The sequence below is a fragment of the Drosophila yakuba genome, chromosome 3R (genome assembly GCF_016746365.2).
Source record: "Drosophila yakuba strain Tai18E2 chromosome 3R, Prin_Dyak_Tai18E2_2.1, whole genome shotgun sequence".
Taxonomy (NCBI): Eukaryota; Metazoa; Arthropoda; class Insecta; order Diptera; family Drosophilidae; genus Drosophila; species Drosophila yakuba.
This window is the reverse complement of record NC_052530.2, coordinates 5,369,213-5,391,314: the sequence shown is the minus strand read 5'-3', so window position 1 is coordinate 5,391,314 and position 22,102 is coordinate 5,369,213. Positions and strand designations below refer to the sequence as shown.

General features: G+C 41.6%; 3 protein-coding genes and 1 long non-coding RNA gene across 13 annotated transcripts in view; 2 read left to right on the top strand and 2 right to left on the bottom strand.

Moving 5' to 3' along the window:
• Positions 1-5,005, bottom strand: part of LOC6535628 (dorsal-ventral patterning tolloid-like protein 1) — a 48,725-nt gene extending 43,720 nt beyond the window's left edge. For 7 of the 9 annotated variants that reach the window (XR_005561479.2, XR_005561480.2, XM_039375521.2 and 4 more), the window contains exon 1: positions 4,684-5,005. The gene's annotated coding sequence lies outside the window, so the exon portion shown is untranslated. The remainder of the gene's footprint in view (positions 1-4,683) is intronic. The other 2 variants (XM_039375522.2, XM_015191754.3) reach the window with 1 other exon arrangement.
• Positions 5,006-7,265: 2,260 nt separating this feature from the next.
• LOC6535625 (mitochondrial pyruvate carrier 1) lies at positions 7,266-8,803 on the top strand. Of its 2 annotated transcripts, none has more exons than XM_015191751.3 (4): positions 7,266-7,522; positions 7,596-7,715; positions 7,782-7,882; positions 8,235-8,803. In XM_015191751.3, exons 2-4 carry the CDS (start codon positions 7,654-7,656, stop codon positions 8,393-8,395), a joined length of 324 nt encoding a protein of 107 aa, XP_015047237.1. In that variant the 5' UTR covers positions 7,266-7,522; positions 7,596-7,653; the 3' UTR covers positions 8,396-8,803. The 2 variants fall into 2 exon arrangements, with proteins under 2 accessions (XP_015047237.1, XP_002096253.1); XM_002096217.3 differs by lacking the exon at positions 7,266-7,522 and adding an exon at positions 7,577-7,595 and having other exon boundaries at positions 7,650-7,715.
• A 77-nt stretch (positions 8,804-8,880) lies between these two features.
• On the bottom strand, positions 8,881-15,586 carry LOC6535624 (mucin-5AC). Its single transcript, XM_002096216.4, has 3 exons — positions 14,763-15,586; positions 10,115-10,845; positions 8,881-10,020 (listed from the first exon to the last, which is right to left on the bottom strand). The coding sequence occupies exons 1-3, from the start codon at positions 15,439-15,441 to the stop codon at positions 9,427-9,429; spliced, it is 2,004 nt and encodes a 667-aa protein (XP_002096252.2). The 5' UTR covers positions 15,442-15,586; the 3' UTR covers positions 8,881-9,426.
• LOC120321758 lies at positions 10,852-21,797 on the top strand. Its single transcript, XR_005561485.1, has 3 exons — positions 10,852-13,526; positions 14,254-14,257; positions 21,787-21,797. It is a non-coding gene; the product is annotated as an uncharacterized LOC120321758 (long non-coding RNA).
• The last annotated feature ends 305 nt before the right edge of the window (positions 21,798-22,102 follow it).

The following is a 22,102-nucleotide window of genomic DNA, read 5'->3' as shown; positions in this document are numbered from 1 at the left end:
ACTGCGCACAAAAGTAGGCAACGATAATTTCAGCTTACCCAGTGCCACACATCCTTGCCACTTACATGTGTGAGGGTGTGTTTAAGGGCGTATGTGTCTGTGTGTATGCGTGTGCGTGTGCATGTGTGATTGTCTCTTATTTATTTATTTTGTTTGGTGTTCTGGGCCTTTTACAGGCAGTCGCTTAATGACGTAACAATTATCTTTGGACGCATGCTTACAGCACTCACGGGTGCGCTTACTGCAGCCCGAGGTTGCCAATTGAAATTGCCACAAGCCGAAAAACACACACACCCACCCACCCACACACATTCTGACCCTCACACCCTTTGAACATGTCACATTACGGCTCAGCAGATGCCTCGCATTGTGTATGCGTTATTGTAAAGTTTTTCAATTATGGAAGAGCTCCTCGGATGAGCTCCAGTCCATTAGCCAAAAGCGGAAGCTTAACTCGATGAAACTCCCTAATTGACCGCTCTCATACCGACGACCCCTTTAGCACCCCATGGCCTAAACGTTTTGCAAATAAACTATTTTTTATTCATAAACAAGCAACAACAGCGTGGCATACTCTAAACGACCACTTAAGTGTGTTCCCCATCTGCAGCAATAACAACGGCAGCAAGTACAGCAGCAGTGGCAACCACGATGTGGCAAAGATGCAAGTCTTACACGTGGAAAAAACCAAAACAACTGACACACATTCTCTTCTCTACTGGCCTTACTAATTAGTAGTAGTTTACTGTCAATTTAGAATGCCTATGCGAAAACCGAAGCCATGCCAACTCTACTCCTACTTTAAATTGAAATTAATATTTTATTATAACCACTCGTTTTAGTTTCTATCATATTGACTTAGCTAGAAGCCCTAAAATGCCAGTTCTAAAATATATTAAAAATATAAATACGTATTTTTATCTTATAATTGGAGTGCATTCCAATATTATTAATGTATGATATATGGTAGCAACTACAGCCAAATATTTTCCGTAGTGAACTCAAATTATTTAAATTTAAGTTCTTTAACCTGATTAGCCTCGTAAATTGCAATTGTTTCTTATTTATATGAGCATCGCAAATTTAACGATTTGTCTTCCTGTGCTCCGAACATTTTTATTTATATAATCCACCTGCGAGGAAGTTATAAATGTGTTGTCGGTTTGGGAAAACCCTTTGCACTCGACCAGAACCCAACCAGTTAGCCCACATTTCCCGCTGTGTACGCTACCCACTGCCACACATCCGGAGACGTCGCTGGCGTCGTCCAGAGCGCATGAATGGATGAATGAATCCCTGAATCGCCACTGGCAGCCAGACACGCCAGCATGTGAGGGGCGTGCCCAGGACTTGGCCCCATTGTTGCTGCGGTGGCTGTGTTTCTGTTGCTGTTGCTTTTGCCATTGCTGCTGTCATTACTCGACTCGTTGTTTTTTTTTCTGCTGCTCTTTGTTGTGGACGCTGCTGGTCCTGTCGTTCTCATCTAAGTGCATGCGAAGAGGGCTCCAAAAGTTCTTCTTTCTTTTGAATTCCACATTTCCCCGGTGAGTTTTGTGTGGGCTGAGTGTAAGGCTTGTGGGTGTGGGGATGTTGATGCTGATGCTGTGCCATTTGTACTTGATTATTTTTGCATGCAACTGCCAACTGAGTTCCGAGCACCTGCTCATGACCAAGAGATGTCACCCCACCGCTGCTGGCCTTTGTCTATATTTTTTGTATTTTCATGAGAGGTGTTTGTGTTGGCTGCGACCATTTGCAGGTAATCTATTTGAAGTGCGGCTCTTATGCCGAATTCATGAATTCGTGCTGCATATCTTGGGGCGCTTAACCATCAGCACCTTGACACATTTTGGACCTACGAAAGCTAGTAATGGGCAACCAGATTAACCTTGAACCGACCAGGCAAAAGAACACTTAGCGCCCATCGATTGGCAGACATTGAGGGCTTCTCTTTTTTCTCTTTGGAGTGAACATCAGGGGGTACACAGAAACAGACAACAAAACATTTGTAATTGAGAAAGTTTTCAGCTGAAAAGCTCTTAAATGAAATTTTAATTTATTTCTAAAATGCTGCCATCACCTATAGTCAAGGAGGAGTCAGGGCGAAAAGGAGCTAAGCCAACGGGAAAAAAGAGGGAAATAGGAAAACACAAAAACAAAAGCCAACGCAGCTTGAAAAGTTTTCCAATGTGACAGGGACAATCGGAGAAAGGGACACGCCTGACTGACAGACAGACAGTTGTCGCTGGAGAAATTATCTGAGAGCCAGCAAGGAGCAAAGGAGCAAAGAGCAAGAAGCAGAAAACGAGGAAGAACCAAGAGTTGAAGCAGCCGGAAAACCTATAAAATATTTAACCTTATCGCAGTCATTTCCACGGCATCAAGCCGGAAGTCTCAATGCGGCCAAGAAACCATTGCGGCCAATCTGTGTGTGCAATTGCCAGTGGCAACAACAATAACGCCACGCAGGACAACAATTGGCAGCGTTTTAAAAAGCGCCTCCAGGACACACCGGCCACATTATGGCGTCCCATGAAACGCTTAAGCCATCAACACAATGTTAGGTAATTAACCCGGCTAAATACGATACGACGGCCAAAAATTTGCCAGAATCCGGCTAAGACGGAACGTGTGCACCCTTAATGTCCTATTCCAAGCAGTTCGGCTTCCTCTGGGGCGTAGCACCTGCTAATAGCCCTCTGAATTCCAGTCTAGATCCACGTATTTATCTCGCCCCATCTCCGGGGGCAAATACAGTTCACTCGTTTTCATTTATCTCAAACCAGTGTGTTGATTTAAAAGTGGATTTCAAATGTACATAGATACAGGAATTCGTATTTGCTTATCATATAAATGAAGTAAAGGATGTTTTTTTTTTTTGAGGTATGGAACTTTATGTTGGCATTACTGTTCAAGATGGCAACCGATTTAACAGCTGTCAAGAGATTTATTTGGAATTGGTCCTCTATTTTGTTTGGCAATTCATCAGGATAACACTCACGCCAGAACAGCGCTTGCAGAAGAGCAACTTTTATTCGAAAATAATAGTTCTGTGCGGAATGCGTATCGCTCACTACGTCCATTTTATAGACCACATCATCGCTCGTTCATCAGATCAGTTAATAATTAGCCATGAAACGTTTTTGCACCACTTTTTCTCTTATTGATAAATCGCACAGAAGAAGCTATTGATGCTGTAGAGCGTAGCCTGAGGAAGGCCATCCGCCATCGGACACAAGAATTGGATCTGTGTCCATCCACTTATTGGAGGAAAGATACGTTTGGTGACCGCCTAATCTCACGTTTTGGACCTGTGAATTGGTCTCCAGATTTCGTGATTCAACACCGCTAGACTACTTTTTGTGGATCTATCTAAAATCATATGCGCATAAAGACACAAACGCTTAACATTTGTAAGACAACATTCGCCGTGTTAATGCCGTTGTACGGCCACAAATGTTGAAACAAATCAACGAAAATTGGACGTCCAGATAGGACTACATCCGAGACAGAAGGTATATGTCATCATATATCAGAAATCATATATTAAATGTAATGCCACAATATTATATTTCAGTTAAATAAAATATATGTCAATCAAATAATCCATCTTTGTTTTATTGCAATTTAAACTTCTATAAGTCTAAAAAAAATATCAGTCATAAATTACTAGATGTAATGTGGAAAATATGCAAATGTTCAGTGTAATTAAGGGGACTACGCCTTTTTTTTTTAAATTTTTTAGTGAAAATATTTTGTTCATAATTTCGATCTTTGCATTTAGAAATATATTGATCTATAAAAATAACATGTTTCACATCTTTTGTTTTTTAAGTAATAGAAATACAAAATTCCGAGAATCTTCTTCCGAATGATAATATAAATTTACAAAAATATGTGCTGTCTTAAAATAAAATTTCAGTGTACATTGGCATTCTTATCAGAGGATATTATCGTGATTAAAATTTTGCAAGCCTTCAGAGCCCTTAACAACTGGGCAGCATTCTTATCAGCCACAGGATGCACGCGCTCCACCCCCACACACGCACGCACCAAGTAACCCACAAAGGACACAGAGAGAGAGAGAGAAAGCTAAAGAGAAAGAATGTGTGTGTGTTTGTGGTAACGTGGTGAAAGCCCATAGCAGAGACAAAAGAGAAATGTGTGGTTTTCTGTGTGTGTGGTGCTGATTTTCCACAAAAATGAGAGACGGTAAACAACGGCGCCAAGAGGGTCCTGGCTCTTGGCTGATGGTAATGGCTTTGGCTTTGCCTGCCGTCTGTGGCCGCTCAGCTCGGAATTCTCTCGAGGAGCCGAATACGAAGACCGAAAATCAACCATTATCCATTTTTATTTTATCATCAATTTTATTACACACAAAGAAAAGAAGCGCAGCCGAGCACCAAGTTGATAATGTACCAGGCTATCAACATCAATGAAAAACGACAGCAACAACAACCAAAAAAACCAGCAAGAAGCGAAAGCTGGAGAGAAAGCGACACACACACAGGCACACACGCAAAGAGAGATGCTGAGAGGCGAGGATACAAAACACACGCCCTTTTGGTTGGAAAAGCCAAAAACTGAACGGAAACCGAAACCAAAACCGAAACTAAAACGAAAAATGAAACACTCTATGGACCACTTAGTGGCTATGATAATGCTAATTTCAGTCGTACTTACTTAGGGCTGCATCTGTGGCTCCTTATCCCTATCCGTATGCGTATTCTTTTAGGCCTGCTTTATGTATGTGTATATATCCTGATCCAGTGACCGGGGCGAGGAATGTTTGTTGCTGAACACTTTCGTTTGCTTTGTATTATATTTGTATTATCATTTGGTTGTAAACTTTTGGTCTTGCACTTGTTTTCTCCACTTCTCAGCTTGGCATTTCACTCACTCGAGACACTTTCCTGCTGAAATCAAAAAATTCTTTTAAGGCGGCGGTCCACTACGATATGCCGCCACGGATCTCGAACTCCTCGCACGGGTGGCAGTCGGGTAACTAAACGCAAATCACCTCATCTGCTTACGGGCCATAAAATAAATGTCTTACGAGTGCGCCTCAATTGACCGAACAATAAACTCAATTTGCATTGAGCATTCTGCATTTGTATGGGTGCGGGTGATTGTATGGTCTTGCGCTTGATTGAATCAACAGCAAACAAGTGAACAGATTTGGATTCCGTTTAGCTCGGACACTTTAACTACATAGTACGGAGTACACAGTCGCACTGGGTTAGTGCGCTTAAGTGGGCCTGAGGAGCCTATTTTAGCTATTTGCCTCCATTTGGCACTTATTCAATTGAGGCGTTTTGTAGACATTTCGAAGATGCGAAGATGTGAAGACGCCAAGATGCGCCACCAGGAGCGAGTAATTATGTGCGGCAATCTCGCCCAGGAACACAAGTGAACGACAAGTGTCCAGCTAACGACAAAGACCTTTAAGGGCTGCTAAGTAGGTCGTCTTGTTTGGTGGGTCTATAAGCTCTTAGCGGTTTTTGAAACAAAAAAACCTAATACTATTATTGAATGCTTCAAATTTAATTTTAATACTATTATTTTATATAATCTGCTTTAATTTAAATTAAACAACAGTTTTAGCCTTCGTTTCAAATAATTTTTCATCCATTTTTTGATAGTTACCACAACTTAAAAAACTTTTAAAAATCCTTTAAAAAATTCCAGAAATCTGGTTCCTTCGTATTTCCCTTTTTCTGATTTTCACTTATTTTTTTAGCCTTTCTTTGTCTGTTGTTGTGGTTGCTCTTTCTTGCTTTTCCCCATTTTCACTCTTCTTCTTGCTTCCGCTCTTGTTGTTGTTGATAAATTCTGATTTTTTGGGAGCGGCTCATTTATTTTCTCTTAAACTTTTCCTTTTTTCTCGCGTGGAAAAACATTTTTGGCAGACTTACTGGGAAACAAATGCTTACTAGCAACAAATGCAGGCATACAAAAAAAGAACATTATGTGTAGGATTGATTTTTCTGTAAAAAGGTTTTCTTTTACAGGTTTCCCTTAAGCTGCGGCAACTGATGACGCGAAGTCAACATTTGAAGACGAAGTAGTTATATTTATTAATGGAATACAAATCTGGCCTTGCTTTTGGATATTCTTGGAGTTTTTTTTTTTGTTCACATTTTGAATTTTCTTTAGTTTTCCTTGAAAAATGCTTGCAAAATGGCACACTGACCACATATAAACACTGGCACGTACGCACACATACACACACACACACACAGGGGGATTACAAGTTGGCAGAGCCGTGGCAGCGGCATCGGCTGCCAACAATTTCCATTTGCCTATTCCGCTTTTCCACTTTGTTGTTGCTGTTATTTAGACAGAGGATATGGTGTGTTGTTGTTGCCAACATTCCTACGTTCAGGACCATTTACCGAGCCAAGTTTCCTTTGAGCCGCCGTCGCTCTCGAGTCGCAAATTCACACTGAGCCAGAGTTTTGGTTTCGGGTTTAGATGCTGTGTGCTCGGATGCTGCTGGTTGTGCTGCTTTGGTCCTCTGCCGCCGCGGCCAAGGACTCAGGCGCATGATGTCGGCGCAGAAACCATCGCCCCAAATCTCTTCGCCTTCGTCCCTTAAAGGGAGCCGGAAGAGCACGTATTAACTGAAGAGCGGAAGCGCGTGGTGGATTAAGCACTTGAAAACCGTGGCGCCCGCACTTCAGAAAATGTGATGCAAATGCACATTACGCTCACTTGTAATTAGCGCGCTTAATGCACATCAAGCATTCGCTTTTCGGCGGAAATAGGGAGGGAAGTCCTTCTGCCAAACCTAGCGATACTGCAAGTTGAGTCGAGTGTTGCAGCGATCACCTGTCAACTGACACTCAATCAAATGACAATCGGACATCTTGCTGTAGAAAAAAATATATCTGTAAAACAAAATCCTGGAATTTTAAAAACATGAAAAATTTTCATTTAAATTGCGTTAAACTATTCACATATTTTATTACCTTTAAAATTTGTAATGTTAATATATGTTTATAATGTACTACTTTTTTATGTTTTTAAAGCAGACAAATTAGTTTTATTTGATTAAATCTTAGTACTGTTTAAAGTTTTAGAATATTCTTTTTTTGAAATTTAGATTATATTAATATACGTTTTACCATAGTGCATGAACAGTTGCAAATGGTAATTTTATTATCTATTATTATATTATTAAAAACTATCGCATTCGTTTCATGCAATGTCCAGCTCTAAGTGTGACCATTACGAAATAGCGATATTCGGGCTATCGATAACCCCGGCACGGCAGCGACGCAGCAGAGAAAACTCGTTGCCTTTCGTTTCACTAATTTTATATAACTTTCGGAGTGACACAGCTGCCGACACATAAACAAAAAATAAATCGTAGCTTGTGAATATTTAGGTACACTCTTCCCAAAACTGCAACCCGGCCTGCAGTTCAAAATTCATCGTGTTTTAGATCAAGGTGTTCCAGACGGTAAACAAGCAATAGCAACAACAGCTGGCACAACAACAACAACATCACGAACAACCTGTAAGACCTTGAGGGGATTTTTTCGGATTTATATTGCGCGACAGAGGCAATCTAATCTAAATTATTCCACCAGGTGCGCTTCTGATTAACATTTCTGGTCAGTTATATTTAATAAACAAATCGGTAGCATCATGTCGATCAGGAGAGCTATGTCCACAACGGCCTCGAAAGAGTGGCGGGATTACTTTATGAGGTTTGTTTGGTGGTAATCAGTTGACCATATATGACATATTGTTAATATTCTTTTTCTTATCCACAGTACCCACTTTTGGGGCCCTGTGGCCAACTGGGGTATTCCTGTGGCTGCTCTCGCCGACACACAAAAGAGTCCCAAATTCATCTCCGGCAAAATGACATTGGGTAAGGATATCTCCGGCGTTTTGGCCTCCATCTGGCACCCATACACGCCCGACTGGCAATCGAAAGTTTCCGCTTAAGATGTCGTAATCAGAGCCGCTGTGATATGTTCTAAACAAATCACTCTATATGGCCTGATAAGCCAGATAGGGAAACTGTCGAAACGTCTGCCGATAAGATTGCACTGAGAACAAAATAAGCTCAAGTTGGTCATCATTTTTATGCATATCCTCCGGATAATGTGTCCCCGAGATAATAAGCACATAATGACATGAAAACAATGGCAAACTAAGCATATTTTTTGTTCCGTAACTAGGTAGCTCCCTCAGAAATGCTAACCCTTGATGTATTCCAGCTCTGACCCTGTACTCGTGCATCTTCATGCGATTTGCCTACAAGGTCCAGCCCAGAAATTGGCTGCTCTTTGCCTGCCACGCCACCAATGCCACCGCCCAATCGATCCAGGGACTACGCTTCCTCCACTACAATTATAGTTCTAAAGAGCAGCAGGCGTAAAACCCTGCCCTTAAATCAACTTCCCCGAGAACGACGCGCGAAGCCACTTTAAATGTTTACCCAACAGCAGCAGCTATTGCAATTTACTGCCACCACACGCAACAAACATCTAGCAAATTGCACTGCCGCAATCCACTTCACATCAAATCCAAGTGGTGGAGTAATTGCCGGGAATCACACCCGCACAATTGGCTGAATCTCGAATCGCGAAGTTGTCGTGCCCAAATCGCCGTTTTCGATGGGGTCAAACCCCAATTCCAATTGAGTCCCCAACTTGTTACTTTGCCCATTTAGTTAATTCCGTTAGGCAGTTGATCCAAATTTTAAGCCAGTGCAATCCTTAGTTTACGATAATAGCGTATGTTTACATGAATATGGTTTAAAATTCAATAAAACTTTAACAATGAACTCAGTTGTGTTTTCTGTAAGCACTTTAAGCTAAAAATTAAGAACGTAGCCAAATCTTTAAAAATTTACAAAGTTTGTTGATTTTGTCATGTTTATTGAAACACGCTTTATTCAAACAATTACGGTTATATAAGTTGATATCTGTAAAATATACATTTCAATTGTTCTTAACAATAGCATATTTTTTTGTTGACATTTTTTTAACTTTTTTTTGTTCATCAATGGGGTTAAAACATACGAACTCGTAATCATATTTTTTTTTGTGCTTTTTGTTGATTGTTTTTTGATTACGCATAGGACGAAAAACATATATGTGGGTACAAAAAATTTTAGTTTTCTCAAACATAATAAAAGTAAAATTAAAGTTAAACACGCCTCGCGCACAATGGGCGCCATCACTATGCCTAATAAGTGGCTTAAATGATTTAGGTTTTACATCATTTCGTGCGAAACTGATGTCCAGATGGAAATTTGATTTCTGCTTCTCGACTTCTTCAACGACAACTTAAGTAACTAAACAAATGGATGACGACGAGGGTACTATGACTAATGCTTATGATTCGCAATATGCGACAATCTTAGGTCACGACAGTAGGTCTATCTATTCTATGGCTACGAGAATCTCAGTGCTGCTCCTGCTTGACGAAGGTGCTGTTCTTCCGTTGGCGATCCATCAGATACAACTTAAACTTGCGTTCCTGGGATGCCACTTCGTCGGCCAGGGCGCGCAGTCGCAGATTCTCTGCCACCAGCTCATCCTCAGCGCTTTTCTCCTCCTCCTCGCGCTTCTTCGTCTTCCGGCGCGAGACGCGGCTTGCCTCGTTGTTCTTGATTCTGTCCTCGTAGGCCTTCCTCTCCTCGCTGCTCATGCGGGACATAAGCTCGGGATCGGGACCGTCGGCATGATCCTTGGCAGGACGACCGCGCTTCCTCTTGCCGCCGAGACCGCCGGCTGGCGAAGGGCTGAACACGGAGGTACTGGCTACTGAATAGGCGGGCGAGGCGGGAGCAGTGAGGAATCCACCAAATCCGGTCTGGCAGGTGGGCGCGGCACAGCTGGAGCTGGCTGAGTAGCTACTGTGTGGTGTGTTAGGCGCCGAGAAGTCGGTGGTAGTCTCCTCTTCGGCACTGCGTAGATCCTCTACGATGTCTGCATGGGTGATTATGATGCTGCTGATGGTGGTGTTGTTGGTGCTGGTACTTGTGGGAGCCTCGAACTGCAAATTAGAGAAGACAAGTAAGTTAGCCCGTGATGGTAATTTGGACTTTTTTGGTACATTTTATTTGGATCTGTTTTGCACAGATACTTACCATGTCATCATTCAGGAGCTGGTTGATAATCTCTGGCGTGGTCGGGCTGAATACGGGCGTTATCTCAGTGCTGATCTTGAGCACCGGTCGTGGGCGCTTGTTGGGCTGCGCCTCTACTACGGGGGCCGGAGCAGATCGCTTGAGGTTGGTAATGTGTTGGATGGGGGTTGCGATGGCCACGGCGACGTCGCCGCCACTGCTGGCAAAGCTGCCGCTGGGCTTGACGTCCTCCACAAGGCCGAAGCCGAGCGACTCTTGGCTGCAGCCAAAGACACTGCTGCTGTCGAAGCTGGCCATGTCGGCGATCAGGGGCTCCTCTGTGATGTATTTGGTGGTGCTGGATGTAGATGTGGCCTGCGAGTAGTTGGCCAGGTAGGGGTCCTCTGAACCAGTGAGCATGGCCGTCGGCTGCGAGTTTTGGAATATGTTGATGAGGTCCAGGTCTTGCTCCTGGTTGATGTCGATGCCGCTATTGAGCATCGATGACATGTCGAAAGTCTCCTCCTCGTTCGGCAGGTCATCCATAAGTAGAAAGTCGTTCTCAAGGTTGTCGTTGTTCATCGTGTCCATCGCCGGACTGAAGGGATCCGTCTTCTTGCCCTCAAGCTCAATCAGATCCTCCTCGGCAAACATGTTTATATCAAAGTCAAGAATATCCGTCTCAGTAAAAATCTCCTTTCCGTTTTCGCTGCTGCACGTCGATGACGTTGCTTCTATGTCTTGCAGGTATTCTGTGGTAAACAAATTAATTTATTAGTACAAGTCATTTAATATTGAGGCAGATCGTGCTAAATGGATGCGCGTAAACATAATTTAGTTTTAGGTACCAAATTTTTTGTTATTTGGAGAAAGGGGTGAGGTATCAGTTAAATGTTGATTGCAAAAAAATATTTTAAATATGTAAATTTTGTTATTAATGACTCATCCATCTTATTTAATGTTACGAGTACGTCATGTAGATAAATATCTACGCCATATATATTCTACATAGTGTCACTTTCAAGTTCCCATTTTAATCCGCACTACTACGCCATGGCGGCGCTACTGTGTTATTTGACGCGACACACACTCTACACGCTGTATTATACAAAACGAGTGAACTCGCCGTTTGTTGTGAAATTACCAAAGGAACACGAAATGAGGGGAAAGAAAAAACGAAATGATAAAACAAAAGAAAATACAAAATAAAAACGAGAAAATCAAAAAGTGCGGAAAGGGTAAATTCAAATCTAATGCATTATTTAATTTGTGCAACAAAACAACAAAAACGTGTCGGCAAATAAAAATGCAAATATGTACGCATTTGTTGATGTATAACAAAAAAAGATAATATTATTATTCCATTACATCTTTCGCCAATTGTTACGGCTTGAATTTGGCCAACAGTCCTCTAGTTTTATTTCTTCCCCTTCGCACGGACACATTCAAAAGAAACCCAATATGCCGGCTGCTTCATACAGTGACGCATTGTGCGATAACAACTGACAACAACCACATGAAAATTGGACATGATCATTCATGTGCGCGCTTGCCACACCTGAGTGTGTGTGTGCGCGCGTCTGTGTGGTCACCAAGTTAGGGGATGGCATTAGACAAACTCTTATTTCTTTCAAGAACAAAAACATAATTTTTGGCATGTATGTAAATCTAAAAATGAGAAATGCGAAAATTAAACAAAAAAAGTGGTTAAATGTGGGGCGATCGCTTAAAATCGTTAACCAATCCCAATCCGATTTTCAATGAAAACTATCAAATGTATTATTAATTTTAAGTTCCTTAAAATATTCACCTTTTTTGCGTTTATTTAAGTCTGCTAAGTGTGTTATTTCGGCTCAGATTTACCCGCAAACCAAAAACACTTCTGCACTCTGCGACGTCTAAAAACCAACTGCTCAGATACTGTGATACTATTGCGGCTCCAGATATTGAGAGAGAGAGAGATCGAGTGATGGAGCGAGCGAGCGAGCGAGATGCACAGTACACATGTGCTACACAAACACCGACACAGCACAGCTGACGGCGCAACAAGTTAGCAGGCCGTCTCGCTCACACCCTCAGCAAGTTCAATCCCAAGGTGGGAGCGACAGTGCTCTCTTTCTGTTTCTGCGTTGAGCGCAGTGTTCTTCTGCCAATTACATAGATTTTTGACCGGCATAGGCCGTCGAAAACAAAGTTAACCGTTCGGATTGCACCAATACAATTGCCCCTCGAATTTCACAAGATCGAGGAAGGTTCGGGAATATAATATTGCCATTTATGGAAGTGTCTGTCTAATAAGAACTGCGATTCCCAAGAGAAAGTGCACTTACCGTTCGACCTTAGACTATTTACAAGATCACCAAAGTGAAAAAATCGTATTTTTTGTCTAAAAACAACAGTCAAAACAACTATACTAAAAAATCTGCAACCAAACATCAAAATAACGAAATGAATATTCCTTAAGTTTTAACAGTGCGTATACGCAATGCATTTTTCAGAAAACAAACTCACACACACACATTCATATGTACGCAGAGAATGAAAGCCGCTCAGTCGAGTTTAAAAGTATCTGCATCTGTGAGATACTACCACTGCCGCTTAGACACTATAGCTATCTCTTTCGCTGAGAGAGCGTGAGTGAAGACGCAGCGAGAGGACACACACCCACACAAGCAGGTGTCTGTGTTGGTCGCTATATTTTCGCAGATCTATTTTATTGAATTTCACAATAAATATTGAATAAGCCTTAGAGGAACAGTTGTATGAGAAGAATAGGATATTGAAATTAAATTAAACATTCTGCTACCCATTACTACTTAAATACTCTGAAAAGTATTATCAGCTCGACTAGTAATCGAGTAAATACTGAGTAAATAGAAATATTGGACTAGCCGGCTAGAAACACGTGCCGCAAAAATTTGGGTCATGAATCAGCTGCTGCACTCTCTCGATTCTGACGTCACAACCCGACGAGCCTCTTTGTTTAATTGTAAAGGAATACATTGTTTTTCGGCAAATTATCCGATATTTCAATTATTTGAGTATATCAAAATGCAATCCTTGCATTGAAAACCCGACTTATTGAAGACTAACGAATTATCCGAAGTATGTTTGTACATAATTCAATAATTGTAATGCAATTTTAATGAATTTGAGATACATATAATAGCCTTGAAAAGGTGATATTTATTTGAATCCAGAAACAAAGTAAAAAAAACGAACTCTCTTTGTGAAAAACGAAATAGAAATCGGCCAGCTTATCGGCGACGAATAAAATGCATTTTGTCAACGGATAGCAATTATTTGTCATACGTGTATGTAAATAATTGGTGGTATGATTTTACCTCTGTTTCTGATTGGGCAATTCAATCTGATGACCTATACATATTTAAGTACATCTAAACACCTATTAGCGAAGTATTTATCAGCTGTCGTCGTAACGAAAGATACATATGTACTATTCAGAAGTTACAAGCTTATCGCCTTTATTCGTACTCTTCGGGTGCTGAAGCTCAGATAGCCAAAACGGATTCTTAGCTGCGCAATTAGTTGTGGGAATGGTACCATTCAAATGATTCACCTCAAACGCGTAGCATCAACTTGGATGATAAGAGCTTGTAACAAAGGAAAGGAGACCTTGAATCGCAGTTTTGGTTGCTATGCAAAAAATCATTGACGCTATAAAATTTAAAACCAAAACAACTTCTATCTGAAAAAGTGAATCCAATTGTCAATTTTTAAAAGAAAAGTCTCACATATTCTTCTGGCATCTAAAAACATAACAGGTAAGTGATACTACTTTCTTATAAAATGCCTTTCCAAGGCCAACATAAAATAGTTTAGGTGAGGAAAAAAAGAAAAATTTTATAAAATAGTGGAAATCTATGAGAAAGTTGACACATATAGGCAATTCACATTACATACATATCTATATATATGATGTGGGCATTTTACATTGTAATGTAATTTAAATATTAAAATATTCAAGAGATGTCGAATGCTGCCTTATAACCAGGTGAGATTACTCGATTACAGCGCTTATCCATCTTTAAGATACATGTTAATTATGAACGCAGTAGCAAATTTTGCAGAAATAAATGGAGTCTTTACGTTTTATATATCTAGTTGCCAGAGATGGAAAAGAACTTAGTTCAAAATAGTCTTGTTTTCAAATTCGGTTTCCTAGAAGATGGGGTTTCGGTTGACAAATTGCTAATTGAGGCTAACTGAGGATTTACTTTGAGATGGATTACTGAAGTGAGGGAAACAGTTGGGGAAAGACGTGACCGATAAATGGAAGTACATAGATTGAATATCCTGAAGATATCGATCGTATGAGTAATTACGTTGCCATTTACCGAGAACATGGGCGCAGTGGGGACGCCTTGGCCCCCAGACCGCCCTCAGTCTTTCACTCGTTTCTTTAATGGGTCATTGCACTGTGATCTTCGCCTTCGTCCGCTACGTGGTGACTGTACCTCGACGTCCTTGGCAGAGCACGGGCGCCAGATCGTGGGGATCCTGGCCAGAGCTCGATGCCTGGTATCTGACTCTTTCTCCAACTGATTGTAAATCATTTGTTCGCTTTTTAGTATTTTGTTTTGCAAAGCAACAGTAATGAGAGAGTGCTGGGTACACAGGCAACACACACACAAAACACAGTACTCACCATCAATGAACACCGGAACGTCTATCTCTTCAACTGTGGCAGTAGGCATTGCTCCACTCATATCCCGGCGGGATGGCGGCTCGTCCGCACCTGTCAGCTGGATACCAGCCATGGCTGCCAGGGTCTGTGTCTGAGGCGCGCTCGACGAAACCGGGACCGTTTGGTTCACCATTGCCGTAGTCGGTAAACCTGCCACCGTTTCTGGTTGCGATCGGGATGTTGGCGTCCCAGTTATTGGGTACGTTGAGATACGGCACCTCCTCGCCGAACCTATCGGATTTACTAAAGAACTCGGTGAAGGCGAGGCCTGGTTGGCTGGCGGACGCGTTGGTACCGACCCTGGTAAAAAGGGTATTCTGATAATGCGAGTTCGAGGCGTTCTGTGCTCTGTCACGCTGCGAGTATTGTTGCTGCTTAGGCTGTTGCTGTTGCTTGTGGGCACTCTTATCAGCAGAATTCTGGGATTGGGCTTGCTGTCTATCACGATCGGTATTGTGGTGATCGTTGAAGTAGGCGAATCCTTCGTAGGCTCCGTTGGCCTTGTTCTCCTCTGAGAGCAGGAGCAGTTGGGCCACGAGTTTGTCGCGCCAGCCGCTGGAGTCTGGTATGCTGCGTTGTCCTCCCGGTTTGTCGCCTCGAGTTTGGGTGCCACCTGTACTCGTGCTGGCTCCTGGATCATCAATATTATATCTCTCGGATTTTCGGTAGCCTTCCTCGTTGGCGTTGCTCTGTTGTTTGTTGGTCTCGCCGGCAGCAGAAAGGTTTGGGTTGCTCTTAAGGATGTTGTTGATGTTGCTCTGGTCTTGGTTGATTGGGATGCTGTTGTTTGATTCGCTCTTGGGCCTGGCTTGGCTGGTTTGGGCTTCGACGGAGAATGCCATTTTGAACGTGGCTGTTTTGTTGTCCAACAATATCGAATTCAATGCGATCGGGCAGTTTACGGTTCGGTGTACGGTTCGTTTTTAATCGGTTTCGGTTCGACAGGATATCAATATTTATACGGATTCGTATAATTTTTATCGATTCGGACAGGATTTGGCGATGAGTGGAGCAAGCGCAGTTAAGAGTGTTCGTAATATTTGTTTCATTTTTATGTGAAAGAAAATAGACAAAAGAAAAAAGATTTTGTTATTACACAGATCGAGGACGGGCAGAAGCGCGATCCTTTTTGGGGAGTTCGCGCCTCAAAATATCTTTGTGGCTTGGGTGGGTTAGCAAATGTACAAGTGGTGTTTGTGGACCTCGGTGTCGCAGGGATCTCGAGGATACGCCTGGCGACCGATTTTCTAGACCATCATGTTTGGCGACTTTCAACAGCTCGGATGTTTGGTGCTTTGCGTGTCGAGATGGGTGGTTAAGAGGGTGGTTATGTGGGTGGTGTTCTTTTCTTGGCCACTTTGTTAGTGTGATTTCCTTTTTTCTTATGCCTTTTTCCATATTTTTTTCCATTTTCTTTCTGTATATTTTTAAAATCTTTTCCTTTTATTCATTATTTTGTACATGGATTACTCCTTTTTTGTTTACTTTGTTTTTTTTGTTGGAATTACTCTTTTTTTAAATGGAATTGCTCCTTTTTTATTGGAATTGCTCCTTTTTTGATTGGAATTGCTCCTTTTTTCTATGGAATGACTCCTTTTTTCTTATTTTTTCTTTTTTTTTTTGTCTTTTTTCATAAAACATTCTTAGAAACTATTGGTGCAAGGAATAAGTAAGTCGGGCAATCATGAGGTATGGCTTAATAATAGGAGGCGAAAGGATGTGGATACTCACTTTTAATTGACCGTTAGAAAGAAACAATGAAATTGTTAGGGTCCCTCTAAACAAGCTCTAAAAGAGTCGTCGACACAAGTTCCCCTTAAGCTGTAAGCAAAGAAATGGAGAACGCAAATTACTTATAGGCCCCACAAGCATTTTGATAGGAGGGATTCGTTATTCCCGTTACAAATCAAGATAAGTCTGTTTTTCCCAACCAAATAAGTAGTTCCTTGTTTGATAGGAGCACCTTTTTTAAATGTCAGATAAGGCGTCTGTCTATAAGAGCCTTATAATAGCACGCCCAATTTTTGGGGGCGGCTGGTGCTGCGAAAGCTTTTTCTGAATTTCACAACAGCATTGGCAAAAACAACAATATGGCGGACCCATCGCAACAGGTCTTTAAACGCCATATGGGTGGTACGGGTACGGGTGGGGGGTCTAATCAGCAGTTGGCAACCCTCCGCTCCCCGCTCGCCGATTGCCGCTAGTTGTCACTTAGATAATTGAGCCACACGTTCGTGTGGCTACACAATTATCGCGATCAGATATCTAGAATTCGTGCGGCCGGTAAAACAACACCAGAAAGCAGTTAACTCATGCGGTGGAAAAATTCCCCGAAAAGCACACGCGAGCTTTGGCTAATTACACACTAATATATAGAAATCGAATTCAAATTAAATGTTTTCACAAAAATCCCCTACGTGTAAAGTTCGATTGTATCTGTATCTGCGCTTGTTCAAGGCATTTGACGTCAGCAGTGCACAGTAAGTGATTCAATATGGCGACGTACAAGTTGAAAAAAACAACTAAAGCTCCCTATACTAAGTAGTAAGTACTATGTGCATATAGTATATGCCTTAGCATATGGAATGCTGATTGCTTTACTCTACTTACATAAATTCGGTGAATGTGTCTTCAAGAGCGGTGGTCTGGTTTTTGGAAAACCCGACCGCTAATTCACTTGTCTTTCCTGCTACGCAATAGGTTGGGTGGTTCCTGGCACCACCACTTGGATATGGTTTCAAGTCCGGCCGTTGCTCGGATCTGGAGGATTACTTCTTGGGATAGCGACAAATGTCCACTGTTGTTGTTCCGCGATGAACAACAACAACTGCCAAGTCTTTGCACTGGGTTTCCTTGTGACAGGAACTTAGTTATATGCTGGTTCTAATAGGCTTTCACCGTATGCGGTTGCAGCTCAATGTAGACCTATTTCACTGTGGTGCTGTGAGTCAACCGACTGCTTGGAGTATTCACTACGTTTTGAACTGTGCGAGGCGACGACGACAAGCTGCGAGCTGCAAACAGAATCGAAAACTGTTGGATTTGCCTGGCACTCTGAATTTCATTCGTTGTGAAATTCAAAAAGCACAAACCAGTTTGCCATAGCCAGATACTTTTCCTTATCGGTGTGCGCCAGCGAGCTTTGTGTATTTCAGATACGCGCACAGTGAGATACGTAGTGCGCAAGCAAGAGGGCACTAAATTTCCCCATTGTCGCCAGATGGCCTGCTTTTTTTTAAATTTCCCTGACATAAATGAGCTACAAGTTGGGCTGCTTGTCACAGCCGGCCGGTGTTTTACTTATAGTTTAATCCAAACATTGCAAAGTACATTTAAGTGAGACTAAATATTCATGAGTGAGCAAGTTCAACTGCTTTTTAGCTTTGAGCTGTATTTTTTTTCTCATGTGTCATTATCGTTTGCTTGGTTGGACGAGAGTTTAATCTTGGGAACTGAAATGCTTATCTACTGACCTATCTCAAAATTATATTATTTCTATTACATGAATATACAGACGAGAAATATGTAACGTTGAGTTTAGGTAAAATCAATGGATATTTCTTAATATTAATCATCTCCCATTTTTAAAAATACTTTTTTTTTATTAGATTAATACTATAATTCAGTTGCTTATAGGAACTGTAAATTTTTATCAGTAATGTATTTAAATAAAAAGTTATTTATTTAAGCTATGAACTTTTTCATTGCTTCAAGAATTTTACAGAACTCCACAGTTAAGAACACTGCATCGTCATATGAAACTTTAATACATAAGCCTAAATAACTGCGTTTATTGGTTGTCTATAACAGTTCAGACCATATTATTTCATTAATTTGCTAGATTGTATGCCCTTTTATAATAATATACTGTGAACCCCACGACAATGTAAAATACGTTGGAGATGAGAACTTGGGAAATTTCTTTATACTCCTTCTCTTTCTTAAAGCTCATTCGCCCACATTAAAACCGGAGAGCTTTCATGCTATGGTATTAGTCAGCTCTCTTGAAATGTGTGCGCAGATAAAAGCTGTTGAATTCTCGGAATCGAAGAGCTTCCATCTGCGTACAAGCCTATACAAATATACAGATGTACATACATACATACACATGTACTTATAGCAGCTTTAACTGATAATTTAGAAATCCGTGAGTCATGCTGAAAAACAGAAATCGCCAAAGCGCAAAATGAGCCACAGCGGTTGGCCAAAACTGTCATCATGTGATATTTGTAATGGCTCTGATCTGCAGACACAAGTACGAACTTATGTATATAGAGGGGGCCATTTGATTATTTGGCCACGTCCGATGATTTTAGCCCCCAACAGCAGAGAAGCCTAATTGCCAGCCCACATAGGCGTGCAAAATTCGTGGAATTTTTCAAGTTGACTTTCCAGCGACAATCTTGCATCGCGCACCGACTGGCACGAGATCTTCGAATATCGAAGACGTCCATCAACAACAATAGGCGGCCTCAGTTGGCAATTTACCACGTTAAATGACTAACACGTAGCGTTCCGTTTAGTCTTTTCACGATGAGTGAGCGTTTTTCGACCCTAAGGAATGGAAATGGGAAGGTGGAGCATTTGTATAGATGGGTAGCAATTGGTCTATAAAGCCCCTTCCTTGTTCGATTCGGAAATCTTATCTTGCACTTTTATCTTGAACGTGATCTAATAGAGTGGTAGCTAAAAATTATGACTAAGTTTGAGGCTACATATTTTTTGGAACAAACAGTAGCTTCCCTACCATCATCATTAATAATCATCATGAATGTTTTATACGTTCTTTATTAAAAATGCATAAAGACCACAATTCAATAGATTGAATTCACATCAATAGATAAGCCCTTAAAAACCAGTTTAAAAGCCCTATTGAAAGTTATAATTTAAAGCGGCATGTGTTAACATATAACCTAAACACCTCAGCAACAAAAATATAGCTGTACCCTATCAACGGTGTGCGGTTACATTAGGCCTAAAGAGAAGGGCTCGTCTATACTCGACGAAAAGTGTACCCAGTGTCAATGACACTGTCAGCAACAATAGTCTGGCAACAAATGTTGCTGGCTTCGGGAAAGTGGGAAATGTGGCCAGTAGTTGCTTACCCTCCATCATGTTGCTGCCTCGTGGAGCAGGTTCCAATGATGACGGCACAAATATAAACTTGATCCTTGTTGCTCCTTGTTTCTGGTGGCGTTGACTGATTCGAATCGGCTTCAGCAGGAAGTGCGGCGGATAAGGCGACGGCGGTTAAAGTCCCGCTTCTTTCGTAGCAACTTGGAGCGCCTTAGGATCTTAGTGCCTGTAGTGCCCGTAGTGCCAGCAGTACCAGTGCCGATCGTGGAGGTCTCGATATTAATCGAATTGTTGCAGTAGTACTTGTTGTTATGCCAGCCGCGCATACGCATACACATAAAGTTGTTGAGCATGGGAACCTGCTGCTGCGAATGTTGCACACACATGAAGACAACGACAGGCGAATGTTGCATGACGTTCTTGCGCGACGCGATGTTGGAATATCCGCTTTTCCTCGACACTGCTGTTGCTGTTATTGTTGCACCAACCACAGGCAGAACGAACATAATATTGGGGCAGAAAGCCTTTAAATGGGTTTTTTTTTACAGACGCTGACAGCTAAAGAGATTGCTATAGTGATACCACTTGTGCAGCTCGGTCGTATGCTTAATGCACTCGTCAAGTGTTGGTTCACACGCGCTTATCTATATAGCATCTAGATACAACTCTTATCTGAGATACTGTATGCAAAGTACATATATGTACATATATAGAACTTGTTTAATTTCGGCCAATTTATTGCGTCTCTCGCAAATGATTTTCACGCTGTCAATCACTCTGAACTTTGCACTCAAAGTTGGGTTTATCTGGTACGTTTTACACGAAAAGAAATTACTGTTCTATGAATAAGAAATCTTTGTAACGACGTTCAGATGTTGATGCCATTAAGATGTGGTTACAAAACACGTATCGAAAATTTCACAAATTCCACGGTGATTTGCACACTGAAAGCTCTGTCTGCCTTGACTCACTGAAATGTTGTTCTGCTCGCGACGAAGTTTTGTTACTAACTGACTGAACTGTGGGCACTGGACGGCTGCCGCTGGCCGGGGTTGATATAATTTTGCTGACGTCGTCGCCGGGTTTCCACCCCTCCACCACTTCGTCCATATACCCTTCCCTCAGGCCCATTCCCAGCCCCAGTACACATCGCATATTCACATTCACGCGCTCTCAGCTGCTGTGTCTATTTTCTATGGCCGTGCCCCCGAAACTTTTCCACGTCGGATCTCTTTCTTTTTGCGATGCGGAGGATGGGCCACTCGGGTATGTGGGCCTCTTCTCCTCAGATTTTCTTCGTTCAATCCTTTAGCTGGTTTTGAAGTAGATTAAACCAGCTGGAAAAGGTGTAAATAGTACAACGTACACTGCTCGCTTTTGACGCATTAGCATCCACTTTTTTAAGTTCTGGAGAACAAGGTATTCACATCAGAATTTAGGCTATCAACTTGAGGCCAAATACTACATGAAAGACAATTGAGTTAATATAACAACTTAAATATAAAATTTTTTACACATATAGTTAAATAAACAACAAATTTAAGACTTTGTGCAAAACGAATACAGATTATTCATAGCCGTTTATATTTTTTGGCTCGCGACAATCAGAAATGGCATAGATAGCATTTTGGTCGCACTGTTCTTATCAAGACGACCAAAATGGCTACCATAGATAAGGGGAGCTAAAAAAGGATTATAGCGTGCTCTGCACCCAGATAATTTAGAAACGTAGGTATTATGGTTGTAAGTCATGGCAAATATGTTTGCCTATATCTAAAAGGGTTAATAAACTGGAATCAATTAACAGGCAGCGCAACGTAACTATAGTTTATATTTGAATTTTGTGAAACGAAATGTAGGCTTTTATGATCATTTAGAGGAGTTTAAATGTAAGTATAACTACTCATAGATACACATGTCAGCTATGTCCGCTCCATAAGGTGTAGGGCAACTGGTTTGGCGGCCTGCCATGCAGCAACAACAAACAATACAGATTCGCACTCTTTCTCTCCACGCGAGTGAAACTCTCTCCGGCTCAGATTGGCTGATGCAACACTTGCCACACGTTGCAACAGCTGTTTTAGTCTGGCCCAGCTGATTCGGATTGATGGCTTGTTGCCAGCGACTGAGAAAATCTCTTGGCAACATGCTGCGGAAAATTTGGATAACTCATTATATTGCTAAACATTGAATCGCATGTTCTTGCGAATTTTCCATACCGATGT